General features: G+C 46.6%; 2 protein-coding genes and 1 long non-coding RNA gene across 5 annotated transcripts in view; 2 read left to right on the forward strand and 1 right to left on the reverse strand.

Moving 5' to 3' along the window:
- LOC119286730 overlaps window positions 1–1,097 on the reverse strand; it is a 4,297-nt gene extending 3,200 nt beyond the window's left edge. Inside the window, exons 1-2 of the mRNA XM_037566177.1 lie at window positions 938–1,097; window positions 746–818 (exon numbers count right to left, since the gene is read on the reverse strand). Of these exons, the coding sequence (XP_037422074.1) occupies window positions 746–818; window positions 938–1,027 (163 nt within the window). The 5' untranslated portion in view covers window positions 1,028–1,097. The remainder of the gene's footprint in view (window positions 1–745; window positions 819–937) is intronic.
- The window catches only part of LOC119286740, an 18,494-nt gene extending 13,763 nt beyond the window's left edge, over window positions 1–4,731 (forward strand). Inside the window, exon 4 of one of the 2 annotated variants that reach the window (XR_005140640.1) lies at window positions 4,554–4,731. This is a non-coding gene — a long non-coding RNA (uncharacterized LOC119286740). Of the gene's footprint in view, window positions 1–2,607; window positions 2,921–4,553 lie in introns of those variants that run through there. The other variant, XR_005140642.1, reaches the window with a different exon arrangement.
- A 2,538-nt stretch (window positions 4,732–7,269) lies between these two features.
- On the forward strand, window positions 7,270–9,809 carry LOC119286759 (PLASMODESMATA CALLOSE-BINDING PROTEIN 4-like). Of its 2 annotated transcripts, XM_037566214.1 has the most exons (4): window positions 7,271–7,609; window positions 7,942–8,215; window positions 9,129–9,199; window positions 9,239–9,809. In XM_037566214.1, the coding sequence occupies exons 1-4, from the start codon at window positions 7,558–7,560 to the stop codon at window positions 9,457–9,459; spliced, it is 618 nt and encodes a 205-aa protein (XP_037422111.1). In that variant the 5' UTR covers window positions 7,271–7,557; the 3' UTR covers window positions 9,460–9,809. The 2 variants fall into 2 exon arrangements, with proteins under 2 accessions (XP_037422106.1, XP_037422111.1); XM_037566209.1 differs by having other exon boundaries at window positions 7,270–7,609; window positions 9,129–9,809.
- The last annotated feature ends 7,013 nt before the right edge of the window (window positions 9,810–16,822 follow it).

The following is a 16,822-nucleotide window of genomic DNA, read 5'->3' on the forward strand; positions in this document are numbered from 1 at the left end:
AGGTAATTTTTTTAATGTTCGGTAACCAAAACACCGGTCATCACGACAAAAACATAATAGTAAAAGAGTGCTCCTAATCCTAAAGTACTCCCTCCGGCCCATAATATAAGAGCCTTTTTTACACTAGTATTTTTTGAAATGTGTCCTACTCTGGAACTATCAAGTATCTAAATTGCAGGATATGGTTGGCTCTTAAGCCTGACCAAGCAAGGCTTTATGACACACTCAGAGTATACTCGGTTAAATGCCTTTTCCTTTTGCTTAAAATGACAGCACAAGTATGTAGTTGTTTCCCCATTTTTCACAACAGTAATGATACAGGAGGCCCTGCAGGGGTACACAGCTCGCCTGAAATTCTGTACTTATTTCCTCAGAGGCCCATTTTCCTCATACACTAACTAGGTACAAAGAATGGACTCCAGTCAACCTACTTTAGCTGAAACCCTGACCATAAAATTCATAGCATCATAGGAAAAAAGTTGGAGATCCTCAACAGCAGCAGTGAACTTGTTTCATCATGGGAGAAACCGAGAAAGGACACGATAGTACTATTACTACACTACTATGGAGGCTCAGTCGTTGTGTTTCTCTTTCAGTGTCCCATAGGTTGGCTATCCACAGAATTAGCAATTAGGTCAGCCATGATTGAAAGACTAACTACTCGTGTGGCACATACACAAATGAAGTCACGGCCACTAAGACAGACAGATGCGTTACGGGTATCCACAACGGCGAAGCATCACACCTTTGAGTTTGGAGGGAGGGTAGAACTCGAGAGCCTGGAGCAGCCTCAGCTCCAGCTCCACCTGCGACTGCTCCTGCGATACGAGGGAAACGCATCAGGCCACGAGACCACGCGCGATCTTCAGAGGCGAAAACAGAGGAGGGGGTGAGGTGGGGGAGGGGGCGGGGGGAGTCGGGAGGAACGGCGAGGGACCTTTGGAAGGGAGGACGCTGATGAAGGCGGCGCCTGTGCCGGCGACTGCGCGGACAGCCCCTCCTGCTCCTCGTCGGCGGCCGCCTCCATACCCGAACCCTCGTTGGGGAGCCCGGTGACCGAGACGAAGAGACTGTGGTGGGTCGGGTGAGGCTTAGAGGAAAGGCATGGGGACACGGGGGATGGTGGCCTACTAACGGCCCGTGGTTGTTCAACTCAGGTTTTTTTTTACATGGTCGTTCAACTTAGTAGGCCGTCCGTGTGGGTACGAGGGGAAGCCCAGGTTGAGTCACACGATGTTTTTTCTTTAACACGAGTCACACGATGTTACTCAGCAAATCCCTGAAATCACTAATTGAGGAATACTTCTCCAAAAGATCACTTCCACCTCCCCAGGTTACAACAAGCGGCGTGTTGCATGTGCGTCACTTGTCGCAACACGGGAGTTTTCCCCTTTATTGAAGATCCGTTTATTTAAAATGTTTTATCTATTAAATTGTGCATCCAAATCTCAAATCATTTTCATGTTGGATTCCTCACATTGAGATCTTCAAAATTAAATCCCATGTTAATAGGTTTTGACAAACTTTTCTCTCACGAAAAAAGGATGAAAAACCATACCAGGAGCACATTTTTTTCCTTTTCCGAGAGTTGTTTCCGAGAGGCACGACCATGTCTCTCACGGAAGCAAAACCGTGCCTCTAGCGAAGGAAAAAAGGAATGCGTTTTTTCTTCATTTTCGTGAGGCACGACAGTACCTCTCGCGGAAGGAAAAAAAAGACGCGTTTTTTTTTGTTTTCAACAGGCACGACCGTGCCTTTCGATGAAGCAAAACCGTGCCCTCGCGAACGAAAAAGAAACACATTTTTTCGCATATTTTTTCAAAAGCTAAGAAAGACATGTGAAAAACGAAAGACCAATAAAACCGGGGAAAATATCATATAAAAAGCCGAAAACACGTGCAAAAATAAAAATAAAAATAAAATTTGGAGGGAGCGCCTAGAGCGCGACCTGTGGCAGCGATTGAGAGCACGTCAACATATCCCAACTGACTTTTGGGGAGGCTCCCGAACAAGCGGTCCTCAATTGGTGGTTCTAACCCCCAATTTCCACTAAAAAAACTAAAAAAGCAACCTCCTGATCCTATTCAGCACAAAAGGCGCTGCTTATAGCGTTAAGCCTACATGGTGCGCACCCTGCATAGCAATGGACCGGCCCATCTAAGGCAGTCTCACTAGATGCTCGTCCCGGTTTTGAGAAGCTTCTAGAAGGTCCCATTTTCTTTTTTTGGTTAATGGTTTTTGGATTAGTTTTACGTCCGGTTTTGTTGGATTTTTCATTTTTCATTCTTCTTCTTTTTAATTGCACAAACTTTTTTGAATTCGTGAACTTCTTCTCTAATTTCGTGAAGTTCTCTTCAATTTGTGAACTTTTTCCATTTTTTTAACATGAACCTTTTGAAATTCATGAGCTTTTTAAAATCTATGAATAATTCTTAAATTTGGGAATTTTTCAAATTCACAAAAAATTCTAATTTAAGAAGCTTTTTCAAATTTGTGGTCTTTTTAACTTTTTGAAATTCATGAACTTTCTATTAAATATTGTAAAAAATTGGCAAAATAAATTTCAATTTTAAGATTTCCAAAAAGTTAATGGCAGCTGGTTAACAGGCCAACCATGTTGACCAGTTTCTCCCGAGTGATGTGTGAGTGAGCTCTGAGCTGGACGAGCTTCGCTTGCTGGGCCAGCCCACAGGAGGGGCGCGTGGATTTGTAATGTTGTTTAAAAAATGTATTTATCTAGTCGTTTAAATTCGATTTGCAAGAAATAATTGTTCCAACTCAAAGTGCATTCGTGGCAGACTGACTCATAACTAATAATGTTTTGATGGCATGTGAATGCATGCATAGTATATAGAATAAAAAGAACATGTAAAGATGAGTAATATGTTGTTAAGTTGGATATGCATAAGGATTATGATAGAGTGAAATGAAATTTTGAGAGCAATGATGCTAAAGTTTGGCTATAGTGAACTGTGGGTGGATCTCATCATAAATTGTGAGTCAGTGACAATGATGACATGATATTGTGAGCAATGATGCCACCGTGAGTGAGACATAATGTTCAATTCAATATTGCGTGGCATGATATTGTAATATAAATAATCATATTTAGCTATTTTCCCTGTTGCAAATCTCGGACATGGATTATTATTTGACAAGACACGGTGGTTTTGTCAGAAAAAAAAAATCCAATTAACAGTGTCATTATCTAGATTATTAATGACATGTGTTCTCACTATATATTGAAAAAAATCAATTCGTCAAGGACAATTCATGAAATAAACATGTATGAGAACACCAAAGCAGAAAGATACAGGGAAAACAATGATGGAAGGAAAAGATATGCATATATCTTATCAATTATTCCCCTGCATATCAAAGCACAGTCAACACGAGCTCAAACCTCATGTCACATTTTTTTCTTGAAGCGAAACGTCAGAAGCGCAAAGCTTTCACCTTAGGGTACATCTTCATATGCCTACTATCCTTCGAACTAATTGTTTGTATGCTTTCAAAGCCTACGTTACACATATACATTTTTATTTTGTTGATCTAAAGAGAGAGACATTCAGGGTGGCGAGGCGCCTATGTATGCAACAACACTCTATATATTCATAAGCTACAACTGAACTGAAGAATCATTTTTCATAGGAACACCAAAGATTTGTAGAATATCAAAACAACTTCAATTCTCCTAATGTCTGTATGTTTATATGCATATCCATCTTTACATCACATGCTCTATAAATCTAGTTCTTTTTAGCACTCGGAAAGTACTCAATAATTAGATTTGTAATCTTATTCATATGCAATGTATATATGGGTGATCAATAGTGAGTCTAGCTAGAGCAACTTCAATAGACCCCGTATTCTGTAAAAAAAAACTACTATTTACGGGAAGATATGCAAAAAAGCCCTCAAACAACTCTCATAAATCCGATTTTTTCACGGATTCCCGTATAATTCCGCCCATCTCCCCTCACATCTACATGAACATAGCCTTCCTTTTATGTATACCACTGTATAGTGTATGGATATCTTTGAATGTCGGTTGTTGGGCGAAGCTGATCCAATGGTTGAGAGGTGCCAATTCCGAGTAGTGTTGACCGTCGCATATTATCTCCACTACACTGGATTGTGCCATGTGTACTAATTTAGAAGGTTCCATACTTGAGCTTATACACAATCACAGTATGCACAAACCTCAAAACAGAGATACTTCTCCCGTCGTCTAGATTATTCCATACTCCCTCGTCCCAAAATAAATGCCTTAACTTGATTACAACTTTGTAGTAAAGTTGGGACACTTATTTTGGGATGGAGGGAGTACTTTAATTCTCCAAAAAAATCTATTAAAAGAATTGACATTCATTTTTATGTTATCATTCACATGCCATAATATGCGAATAACACATACACTTCTTATTTATTCCAGGCTCTTCCATATTTTAATCATCTCAAGTTTTTTTCTTGCAAAAGAATAAACATTTTTTACTATATTGTTTTGGTTCAAGGTAAGGTAGCATGGTCCTAAAGTTCAATTCTCTTTGTAGATGGAGTACTTCGCTATCCACATGAGTTTTGCGTGGTGTATACCATGCATTCATCTGTTTTTTTGTAGTATTAATTTGATTTCCAATGGATGGCCGGTGAGAGTAAAACCCACATCTTAAATATCATTCATATGTGAGTTCAAATTTATATGTTGTGTATTATAATGTGTTATGTTAATATCCGGTTGCACTTACTCTTACGTACAATGTATTAAAACAATTGGTAATACGAGAAAACATTATTAATTTTTGCCTCGATTACAATTAGTGGCTTTGTATAGATGCAAATTATATTTTTCATAGTGGCCTTGTATAAGGGAATGGAGGGAGTAGTAATTTTGGCGGGCTAAAACTTCAGGAGAGGAGCTCCTCGCCCTGCCATACGGGGTCAGCGCCGCGCCTCCTCCCTTGCACCAGCTCTAGCTCTAGCCTCTGCCGCAACGAGGCCGCACGTCGCAACTCAACCTCCTCCATGTCCTGCCTCCCGCTTTGGACTCTGTCACCGCGAGGCCGCATCCCGCTGCTGCGACCCACAACCCAGCCCCCTCCCCTGCCTCGCCTCCACGCTCTAGCCGCTGTCACCAGGCTTCCCTGTGCAGCCACGCCTCCGCTCAAGAACCTTTGAGGGGAAGAGGTTTGCAGGAACTGAGAAAAGTAGCTGTTAGACAACTTCCCTAAAAATTTACTGTCATCCCATAAAATGTTTTTTTACAGAATTTTCTTTATGGGAGCTATTCGAGTTGCTCTTATCATTGCGGAGACGTTTCTCCTATTAAATGCATCTGGTCTATCACTTTGGACATTCTGATCCGCCTGGATATGACTACACATGATATTCCCACTGCCGAGCTCATCCTGGTGGCCATGTGGTTTATATGGTGGCAAAGGAGGCAAGTTGTGATGGGGGAGACTGTCCCAACTCCAGAGCAATCAGCAATCTCAATTCGGGTACTTGCTACCAATTTTGTCCGTGTAAATACACCAAACCAGCCCATCCGCAAGAATGATCAAGTGTGGAAGAAGCCAAGTAGGGGAGTTATAAAGGTGAATGTTGATGCATCATTTCATGAGGAGAACCTTAGTGGAGCTTGTGGAGTTGTAGCCCGTGACGATCAGGGCAAATTTCTGGGAGCGGCAACATTAGCATTACCTCATGTCTCAAGCGCGGGATCAGCTGAGCTAATGGCCATCCGTTCTGGACTATACTTGGCAGCGAATCTGGGATGCAAAAATCTCATCATTGAGTCGGATTGTATGAACGCTTTGGAAGCTATATCTGACCCGGATGCTTATATGGGAGTGGATGCTCCTGTGGTGGCAGAGTGCTCCCTCTTGGCAATGGAGTTTGCATGTATTAGCTATGAGTTCTGTAGCAGAGAGGCAAATATGATAGCGGATGGATTAGCAAAACATTGTTTTAGCAATAGTACTTCTGAGGTTTGGGAGACTTTCGTCCCTGATTTTATTCTTCAAAACTATGTAAATGACCTTGCTATTATCTGAGGAATAAAGTTATTACGATCAAAAAAAAAAGCATCTGCCACGTTATTTGCTATTTTACCCCTGTTTGTGCTTCCGTTCCAAGTTGATTGTTGTGAGTCTGATTGATGGTCTTTTTGCGGGATGACTCTAAATGTTGATAGGCATAGTGATTACTATTTTGAACAAATAACTGCAGTGCATTTGTAAACATGTTAGACATAGGTCCCTACCACTCACAAGAAACAAGCCATTTTTGCCATGTACACGACGGGCCAGTGCCCACATGTGAAGGACACAGCAAACCATGAAGCAAGAGGACACAGGAAGAGGGTAAACGTCCCATGTGAGAAACACCCAGAAAACAGTCGACGCATCAGGCCATGTGAGAGCACCCATCATACGGGGAAACAAAAGCACTTCACTGTCAATCCACGCTGGACTAGTGCAGAATCTAGTAATAAAAAGATGGAGCAAAAATAAAGAGCACCAAGTACACCATCCGACCGTTAATCCGCACTGCCGACTGGCCGTCCTCGCTTTATTTTTGACAGTGGCTCACCACCGCATGCACACTGCGCGAGTAGGAGTAGTAGTACTGGGTTTGGTGGAGAAATAAAGCCATCCCGGGCGAGCGCAGGAGGGCAAATTTTCGTATTTTGATAAACCTATTCGAGATTTGACCCTGTTTTATTTTTTTTCGAGATTTAACCCTTTTGCTACCGTCAGAGTCCACGACGGTAGGGTCTAATAGCCTACCGTCATAGACTTTGACGGTAGGAAACATTGCTACCGCCAACCGGGCTCTCTGGCGGTAGGGTTGTGCAGGCTATCGCCAAGGTGCTTTGCGGTAGGCATGAGCACGCAATGTGTTCAATACTTAGGAGTTTTTTTGGCGATAGGGCATGCAACTCTACCGTCATGGTCTCTTGCGGTAGCAAAAGAGACAGATCTCAAAAAAAAATTCAGATTAAGATCGAATCTTAAATATGTTTTAGAAAATGGTCAAAACACGAAATTTAGCCGCGCAGGAGCACAGTGCCGCATGCCCGCCGCATCGGCCACTCCCACCCATGCCGCGCCAAAGCGGGACAGCGCGGCCAGAGCTCTCTGCACGCCTTTGCACGAGCCGCACAGGACGATCCACCCATGACTCACCACCGCCGCTTGATGCGAGCGAGCGAGCGAAATAAAGCCGTTGGCATGCGGACACGGCCCGGCTCGTCACCCCGTGGCAAGGACACTGCCGCACGGTCGCACGCCGACGCCTCCAGAGACACCTCCACCTCCACCTCCAGGGGGCGGGCCAACGAACGGCTCGATGCGGGCTTGTGTGGCCCGTGTTCGCCGATAAAAAGGGTGCCGCGCTCGGGAGCTTGACCGCACTGCACACACTACCACACTCCCCACTCTCCCACGCCACGCCGACTAGCCTCCTCCGTTCCCCTCCTCTCTTCTTGCTTGCTCGGACCTCGGCGAGGCGTCGGCGAGAGAGCGAGAGCGAAAGCTCCCTTCTGCTGCTGCAATGGCGGTTCCTCTGGTGCTCGTGCTCTTGGTCGCCATGTTCACCGGCTCAGGTCAGCGGCCCAGCTCGCCCTGCGCAAACATAGTAGTTTTTGACCGTCTAGATTGAGTTCCTGGGTTTATTTCTTTTCCATTCATTCCCTGGACCTGAATCTTTCTTGCTCTAGAGCACTTCTTGAATGTCCTATGCAACATCTCCAACAAACTTTCCCTTGTAGTATGTTCTTGAACTGTTGCTGTCCCTAGATCAGAGATGCTAGATGGTGTTCTTGCTATTTGTGCTTAGTTTTCCCCATTCTCCGTAACTGTAGAACGACAGAGATTTATTTCATTGTCAGATTCGTGAGCTAACCGGCTTATTATTGCTGTTTGAGTGGGTGAGCAGATGCGATGTACTGCGTGTGCAAGTCGGACGCGAACCCGGCGGCGATGCAGAAGGCCATCGACTACGCGTGCGGCAAGGGCGCCGACTGCACCCAGATCACCTCCAGCGGGCCCTGCTTCCAGCCCTCCTCCGTCGTCGCCCACTGCTCCTACGCCTGCAACAGCTACTACCAGAAGAACGCCGGCATGGGCGCCACCTGCGACTTCATGGGCGTCGCCACCCTCGTCGCCGCCGACCCCAGCGCCGGATCCTGCAAGTACCCCGCCAGCGCTAGGTTAATAGCCCCTCCCATCTATGCTCTTCCTCCCACATGCTTGCTTGGCTTAGAACATGCTTACCACTCTACTAGATCAATGAAGCTGTTTAATAATAGATTTACGGGCATTTCCCTTTTAATACTCCTGATTGGATTGGACTACTTGAATCTGGCAAGTATATAGAGTATCTTAATAAGCGAGATGCAGGACTGCCCCTGACTGCTGTCACCAGTCGCTCGGCATAGTTTACTTGGGTTATTCTTATTAGTGCGCCGTAATCTAGATTCTTCACACGGCCGCACATACACCACGTACGCACATGATAGTTCATTCAGCTAGGTGTTCCTAGTTCAGAGTTCATGGTTACCAGAGTTACCCAGCGCTACCAGACCTGTATACTGAAGTGCGTAGTAGTACCGTGTTTCAGCTTGCAATATGCAAACACAAATCTGATCTGAAAAATCATTGGCAAAGGCTGTCAAAGTAGATTCGAGGAATATGTGCCGTGCCCACTAATGATGCACGAATATTACAGTACATCTGCAGCTTAACAACATAGTATGCATCTTCACATGGTAGTAGTGCCACTGCTGATGTCCGCTCTAGTAGCTGGACGTGTTCTCCCTTTGGGCTACTGTTCTTGAGTTCTTGCTTTGCCCATGTGAACCAAAAAGGCGTCTGAATCGGATATCTCTAGTCCGACCTTAAAGATACACCCGTCTTTCGCCGAATGCCATCCGTTCAAAGTGGCATCGGACCTGGGCAAGCGCGTCGGCATCATTGCATCCGCATTATGCAATAGATAGATAGATTCCAAGCAACTTTCTCGCTTTCTTGAAGATGGGACGTGTGAGACATTCCGCCGTGCAATGTACTGTACTGACGGACGCTGTGTGTGCGCGCTTTGTGTATGTTTCTTTCCTTGTGCAGCGGCGTAGGCACCGGCGGCATGGGCACCGGCGGCACAGGGATGGGCACCGGCGGCATGGGCACCGGCACAGGCAGCACCGGGACAGGCACGGGCGTCAGCACCGGCACAGGCAGCACCGGGACAGGCACGGGCGTCAGCACCGGCGGCATGGGGAGCATGACCCCGCCGGGCGCGACCAGCACCGGGATGCCGGGGAGCCCCTTCGGCGGCGGCGCGTACGGCCCGTCGGGCATGAACCAGGACTACAACGCAGCCGCCGTCGGTCGCCGCGTGGCCTCCGCCGGGCTCCTCGTGGCGGCAGCCGCGCCGCTCCTCCTCCACCTCATCTGATGCGGTGGTGACCACTGGCTGGCCGCGCGTCGGCAATGCGGGTGCGGCGCCGCGCGCCCCCGCCGCTTTTGTGCCCGCTCGCTCGCCTGCATTTCCGGCGTCGTTTTGATGGTTCGATCGGACGTACTGGTAGCGTAGTGTGTGTGTGTCTGTCCATGAGTACTAGCACTCTTATTAAGCTGACCACCCCATGTGGTGTCTGTACCGGTGCGGGTCGTGGTAGAGTTGATGAGATCTGGTAGGGGATTCTTTCTTCCTTCTCGTAGCGGTGACGGTGTTCCGAGACATATAATTATGTGTTGTCGTTCCAACCTCGTCTGTTTGCATGCCACTTTTGTGCTGCTAGCTCATGATCACCGCGTCTCGTGTTTGTCTTGGCGCTGGGCCTGTCGGTCACGGCCTCGCATCATCAGGGCGACCCACCCCACCCATGATGCCATGCTCCGTGTTGAGCTTGTTTTGTGTGTGCATGCACGGTGGAGTTTTGGGGGTTTCCGGTGCGGCGCGCTGCGGCGGCACATGGAGCTTGGACGGATGTCGGGCAAGGAGAAATATCGCGGCGACCGACGGAGGGTGGGTCTCGTGCTCGGAGCCAGAGCGCGGAGTCCACTTTGATCTGGACTCTTGTCTGTGGCGCACTACTGTAGTACAGTACTCCGACACCGACACCGACACAGGAAAGGCTCACGAGGCGCCCCACTGTGCCTCTCATCTCCTCGGGGGCCGCGCGGTTCGTGACGGGACCAGCCGCGGGCGCAGCCAGGTGCGCGCACGGGATTGGGGTCTTGGGTGCGGTCTGGGGCAACGCATGGATCGAAGAGCAGTCTGGGACTCTCGGGCTGGTGTTGTGCCTTGGAGGTGGCACATTTAGCAATTATTAGGCCAACTCTTGCGTGACTTTCGTTTTGTCCGGATTTTGTCCGTTTTGATAGCGAATTGGAGTCGTGTCCTGGGATGCAGTGACCGTGCGTCCAGCGCGCGGCTGCATCCGTTTGCCTTGTTCTGTCCGTTATGGCCGAAAATGCCTATATTCTCATCAAAACTAGTTTGCACGTTCAAATATTTGTCTGAAAATTAAAATAGTTTTACAATCCAATTAAAATTGTCCTTAATAAAAAAGTTTTACAATCAAATCGAAATTGTCTTGACTGAACATAAAATGAACCAATACGTCTGCTGGTTGCCAATGTGATCCCACACATGCTCAACCAAGTCATTTTGAAGATCCAAATGACTGTGCCAATCATGCATCTCATGGTGGAATTGCACAAATTGTTTAAATGTGGCCGGGTCTTGGTGCAGGGGCTCAATATTTTTACCTTGATAATCAAATCCTTGGTCGAAGATACTCTCATCACGCTCGTCCTCGACGATGATGTTGTGCATGATCATACAAGCAGTCATCACCTCCCAAAGCTTCCTTTCATCCCATAACAGTGCAGGGTTTCGAACGATACCCCACCGGGATTGAAGCACACCAAAAGCACGTTCCACATCCTTTCTAACACTTTCTTGCATTTGGGCAAATCTCTTTCTCTTCTCACCTTGGGGTTTTGAGATTGTCTTCACAAAAGTTGACCACCGAGGATATATACCATCAGCTAGATAGCATCCCTTGTTGAACTGGTGGCCGTTGATCTCAAAGTTGACAGGTGGGGAGTGGCCTTCTGCAAGCCTTGCGAAGACTGGAGAACGTTGCAGCACGTTGATATCACTGTGAGAACCTGCCATGCCAAAGAAAGAATGCCATATCCAAAGATCCTGCGAAGCCATCGCTTCTAATATGACAGTGCACACGTTGACATGCCCCTTGTACTGGCCCTGCCAAGCAAATGGGCAGTTCTTCCACTCTCAGTGCATACAATCTATGCTGCCAAGCATGTCTGGAAAGCCTCTAGCTTCGTTGGTCGCCAACAATCTCTCTGTATCAGCTGCAGTTGGCTGCCTCAAGTACTCTGGGCCAAACACCTCGATCACAGCCTGACAAAACTTGTACATTGATATCAGACATGTTGTCTCACTCATAGGCACATACTCATCCACCAGATCGCCTGAAATTCCATATGCAAGCATGCAGATGGCCGCGGTGCATTTCTGGTAAGAGGAGAATCCAAGCTTGCCAAGGGCATCCGTCTTGCACTCGAAGTATGGGTCATGAGCAACCACTCCCTCTCGGATACGATTGAACACATGCCTTGCCATTCGAAAACGGCGACGGAATTTATCCGGCTTAAGGAGCAGGGTGTTGGAAAAGTAATCAGCATAGAGCAGGGCGTGGCCTCTCTCCCTATTGCGGTTCAGGTTGGGAGCACAACCAGGGACTGACCCCCTATACCGAGGAAGCTGCCGTTGAATATGGTCGTGAACGACCAATGCAACCACCACAAGATCATCATCATCCGACGACGAATCATCCGATGAACAAAGGAAGTGATGGAAGAAAAACTCGTCTCCACTGTCCATATCTTTGTTGGCAAAATGTCGAACACCTTGCGGTCGTGGTGGCGAAGAGGCCGCGATGATCATCTCGATGCATCAGGGGTGGTTGCCGGCCGACTACTGGCCGCTCTGGAGCTCTCGTCGGAATCTGTCGCGGCCGCCGTGGTACGTCACCGGCTGTCGTGTCCCCTCTCCCACCGGCAAAGACGGTGACGGCCAAACCTCCTCCGATCGACGGCCAAAACTACGGCGAAGACGTGGTTTGGTATGAACGGCCAGGGACTGCGCGGTGAGGAGGCGGCCGGAGAATAGCGGCGGCGCCGACGGTGGGGCGGGGCTGGGAGAGAGGGTGGAAGCGTTGGGAGCGAAGGGATTACTAGTGTCCCCGACAGGCGGGCCACGGGGAGGGGGACAAGGGCGTGCGTCGAGGCCGTCCGCGCGCGTCCGTTTCATCCCAAACCGAGCGCAAGTTTGGGCCGGGGATGAGTCGAAAACGGACGAAATCCGGACATTTGTCCGTTTGAGGCCGCGCATTGGGCCGCGATATTCGTCCGTTTTACCCCAAAACGGACACACCCGGACAAAGATAGGGTCGCGCGATGGAGTTGCCCTTACATCTTCCTCCCTCCCCTCTCGTTAGGGTTTCTCGTACTCTTGGCGACGGTGGCTGACCTCCCGTAGAGACTTCTCTCCCCTATTGTCCTACCCTTCCGGCAGGGGCGGAGCCAGAAAATTTGACCATTGGGTTCACTCATTCACTCTATGAGAACTTTATATTAATTTTTGAAGATTAAAGTCTAATTGCGACAAAAATTATAGCACCCATAAACAATATAACAATAAGAAATACATTATCACATATTATGTTGAATTAAAAACTGAAAAGTGCAAGACATACCTACGTCTAATGAGTGACATTGAGATGCCTGTATCAGATATCTGGATCTGATGACAGAGTTCTCTTTGAAAAATACTGTTTGATAGCCTAGATCAATCAAAGTCCATCGAGAAAAACAAATAAAAAACCTAGGGCAAAAAAATACTACAGTGCTAGGCAAATAGTCTAGATAGAACATGTACAAGGGAGGGAAGATGTGGCGACGTAATCTAGTTGCCATAATTTTTGGGCTACAGTTGTAGTTGTTGTGGATCTGCAGCAACCTGCTTGCTGGCGGCGTGCGGCGGCCGAGGCACCGAGCAAGAGGAGAGTCGATCAGGAGAGATGCGAATTTGAAAACGAACGGATGAGGGATTATGCGTTCGGCTGCGTGTGTTTTCTGTAGGCTAATCATGGTCTAGGCCTAGGAATGGACTAATCGACATTTGCTTATGGGCTTTTTGGGCCCTTTATTTAGCCATCCACGTGAGGCCCTTTATTTGATGGGGTCAGTGACCATTTTGTACTGGGTTCAAGTGATCAAATAATAAGTACCTACACGCACGTAGCAGGCAAATTCCGTTGGGTTCACTTGAACCCAACGCTTATAGGCTGGCTCCGCCGCTGCCTTCCGGTGATCTCTAAGGCCGTGGTGCCATGGAGTCGTCGGGGGATCGGCGACGGCGTTAGGGTTCATACCGCCCGCGGATCCAGACAATCTCGGGCTAGGGCATCATGGAATCTTTTGCGTCAAGCTCGGGAACAAGCAAATCGGATCTTGAAGCAATGATGGTGGAGCTGGGGCTTAAGGAGGATGAACTGCAGGATGTGGTGGTGGAAGAAGGCGAGTTGCCAGGGGAGGCGACCCGCTGGATGGCGATCGTCAGGGTACACACCGACAAATCCTACAGTCAATATTGGTTTTATAGGAATATGTGGGTAGCATGGGGTCTGGCGCAAGAGGTGCAGATCAGGCCGCTTGAGGATAATCTTTACACTCTGCAATTCTCTTGCTTGGGTGATTGGGAACGAGTGATGGAAGAAGGACTATGGAGTTTCAAGGGGAAGGCGGTGGCCCTCGCGGCGTATGATGGGTTCACGAAGCCCTCATTGATTGAACTAAACAAAATTGACATATGGATCCAGATCCATGACCTACCAGATGGATACTTCCCTAAAGTAAAGGCTCTTTCATCGACAGTGGGCGAATTCATATTTGCTGAACCCAAATCGCACGACTTTGAAGGTAACTTCGTTCGTGTTTGGGTGAGGATTGATGTGACGAAACCCCTCAAAAACGCTGTTTCACTTGTGGTCAGAAAGAAGGATTCTCTAGAACGAGTCATATTCAGGGTAAAGTACGAGAGATTGTCGGATTGGTGTGCTGTGTGCGGCAACTTGGGGCATTTGTTTAAGGAATGTCGTGACGGGATTCATCCTGCGAAGGCGTTGGTGTTCAAGGATCTCGGGGCGAGCTGGTTCAGGGGAAGCCGTGGCAGGGGGTGCACTGGTAGAGGTGGAGGCCGTTCGACCATGCACACCCACTGTACAGCTAGGAACGGGAAAGCTCAGAGTATGATTCAGATAAAGATGTTTTTATGGAGGAGGTACAAAAGAACAGGAATAGGGTAGCTTCTGGGGCTGCTCTCATGAATGATCAACATCCCCCAAGCCAAGCGGTACTGCCTAAAATGATGCTCTCGCTCCCTGCACCAATTGTTCCAGCAAGTCCTTCGTCCAAGCAGGAACCGAAGAGAACCAAGCCTAGTTGTAGAGACCAGACCTCAAACAGTCTGATCTCTATGCTCCGGTGTCATCCCTGGATCAGTAATGCTGACACCACATAGTTCTCGGAGGATTTATAACAGAGTAGCAATCACACACTTATTATATCGAGTGTCTCAAAAGAGAACTTATTACAATAAATATGGCTTAAGGCCATCTAATAACGATAACAGCGGAAGGCTTGGAAGATAAGTGAGTCCATCAACTCCAACGGCATCACTGAGTATAGAACCACGACCTAAAACTCCTTAATTGTCGTCTGAAAAGTCTGCAACATTAACGTTGCAGCCCGAAATGGGTCAGCACATGAAATATGCTGGCAAGGTAACACATAGAGAGTAATGGAATGAAACAGCTATACTATATGCATATTTGGCTGGTGGAAAGCTCTATGGTTACAGTTGTGCGTAAAGCCAATTTTTCCCTACTTCAAAGGAATAAATTTATTTAACTATCTTGGTAGTTGTTAAACATTGAGAATGATTGACATCATTCTCAATTCCAATTAAACATCATCATTAAACATAACCCAACAAAATTAATTTAGAGTAACATGTTGAGATTCACATGATAATCCAGGTACTAGATACTCAAGATGTCCATAACCGGGGACACGGCTAACCATGATTAGTTTATTACACTCTGCATAGGTTTGCGCACTTCTCCCCACAAGACTCGATCTCCTTCATTGGATTTCTCGCACTACATGGTGTTTGAGAAACGGATGACCAAGACATAGTCTTTCAGAAGCGTTTGCACCTTACGATGGGTAGACCGTACCACCTACAACCCCTACATCTGCTAGTTTATCACTGTAAGAGTTCACACGACTTAGTCAACTATGCTAGAGCCCATAATAGCTTGTGGCTGCACACGGAAGTTTCTAGTATGAATAGTCTCATGATCCCTTTGAGCCTGGGTGACGGTCCAAAAAAAACAGGCAAGTCCTGGAATACCCAGGTGCCTCAATCCACCTAGATGTGTGTTTAAGTTGCCATCTTAGATAAACCATTAATTAATCAAAACTCACATCTGTCATGGATATCACTCACTCAATCCACGTCTATTAGCATAGCATGGCATAATAAGCAAACGTAAAAGTAACTCCCAAAGGTTTGATAATAAACAGGTAATAGGTACTACCTCATCTACTTTCCATCCCACAATTTAGTTAGATCCTAACCATGCAATGTGTGAGGATTGATCTAATGCAATAAAACTGGGTAGTAGGAAAGGTATGATCAAAGTGTTACTTGCCTTGCTGATGATCCGGGAAACCTAGCGATTCGAAGTAACAAGCGGCGCACTCCGGGTATTCTATCAGAGACAAACAAACAAGCATACAATAAGTACTCATCTAATGCACGGGTAAAACTCAAATAGGAGATCTAACCAGAAGGTTCAACTTAAGAACTCCGGTTGGCAAAAAGAATCAAATCGAACGAAGCAATGAAAGTCAAACGGCGAAAGAAAACAACTTCATTCTACTAATCTGAATCTAGGGCAATTTTTATAGTAGCAAAATTTTGTTTAAGTTGGTTAAACGGATAGAGGGTTTTGAGACGAAACTCTTGGCGCTTGAATCGCCTGAATCCAATAAACGAGCGAAAAGTTATACTAAAACGAAAATCGGATCAGGAATCGTGATCAAAAAAATCGCGGATTTAATCCGAGAAAAAGAAAAACGACGAAAGTTCGCTAGAACGAACGAACGGACGAATGCTCACTATTTAAATAAATTGGAAAAACCGTTCTATTTAAAAACAACCGAATCTAAAAAAACCGACGGAAAAACCGAACGGTTTTCCGAAAAAAAACGGCGCGGATTTTGAGGCGGCGGCGAACCTCAGCGAGCGTGCGGTGGTGGCTGGGGCTGGGGCGGCTCGGGCTAGGGTTAGCTCTGGCTGGGCCTCCCCCCCGGCTTAAATAGCCTAACGGGCCGGGAGTCCTAGTCGGACACGGCCCTAGATCGGTTTTTTTAATAATTACGCGCAGAAGAAAAAGTAAAAAGAAATACTAAACGGACTCCAAAAATTCCGAAATAAATTTTCACGGGCTTCTAAAATCAAGCCGCACAAGATGAACATTTATTTGGGACCTAAATGCAATTTTGAAAAACACACATTTTTCTTAAATTCAAATAAAACACCGAAAAACTTCAAAATAAAAACTTATTTGATTTTATTATTAAATCCTCAATATTTCTTTATTTTGGGAAAGTCATTTTATTCCCTCTCTCATATTTTTGTAATAAAAATAATT

This window comes from Triticum dicoccoides, chromosome 1A, assembly GCF_002162155.2.
Source record: "Triticum dicoccoides isolate Atlit2015 ecotype Zavitan chromosome 1A, WEW_v2.0, whole genome shotgun sequence".
In the NCBI taxonomy this organism is placed as follows: Eukaryota; Viridiplantae; Streptophyta; class Magnoliopsida; order Poales; family Poaceae; genus Triticum; species Triticum dicoccoides.

What these genes read in the sequence shown, in the direction of transcription:
- LOC119286759 (XM_037566209.1), top strand. Translation starts at nt 7,558, where the DNA reads ATGGCGGTTCCTCTGGTGCTCGTGCTCTTGGTCGCCATGTTCACCGGC. An exon ending in CGCCATGTTCACCGGCTCAG is followed by an intron (nt 7,610 to 7,941) that starts GTCAGCGGCCCA and finishes GTGGGTGAGCAG; the next exon opens with ATGCGATGTACTGCGTGTGC. An exon ending in AAGTACCCCGCCAGCGCTAG is followed by an intron (nt 8,216 to 9,128) that starts GTTAATAGCCCC and finishes TTCCTTGTGCAG; the next exon opens with CGGCGTAGGCACCGGCGGCA.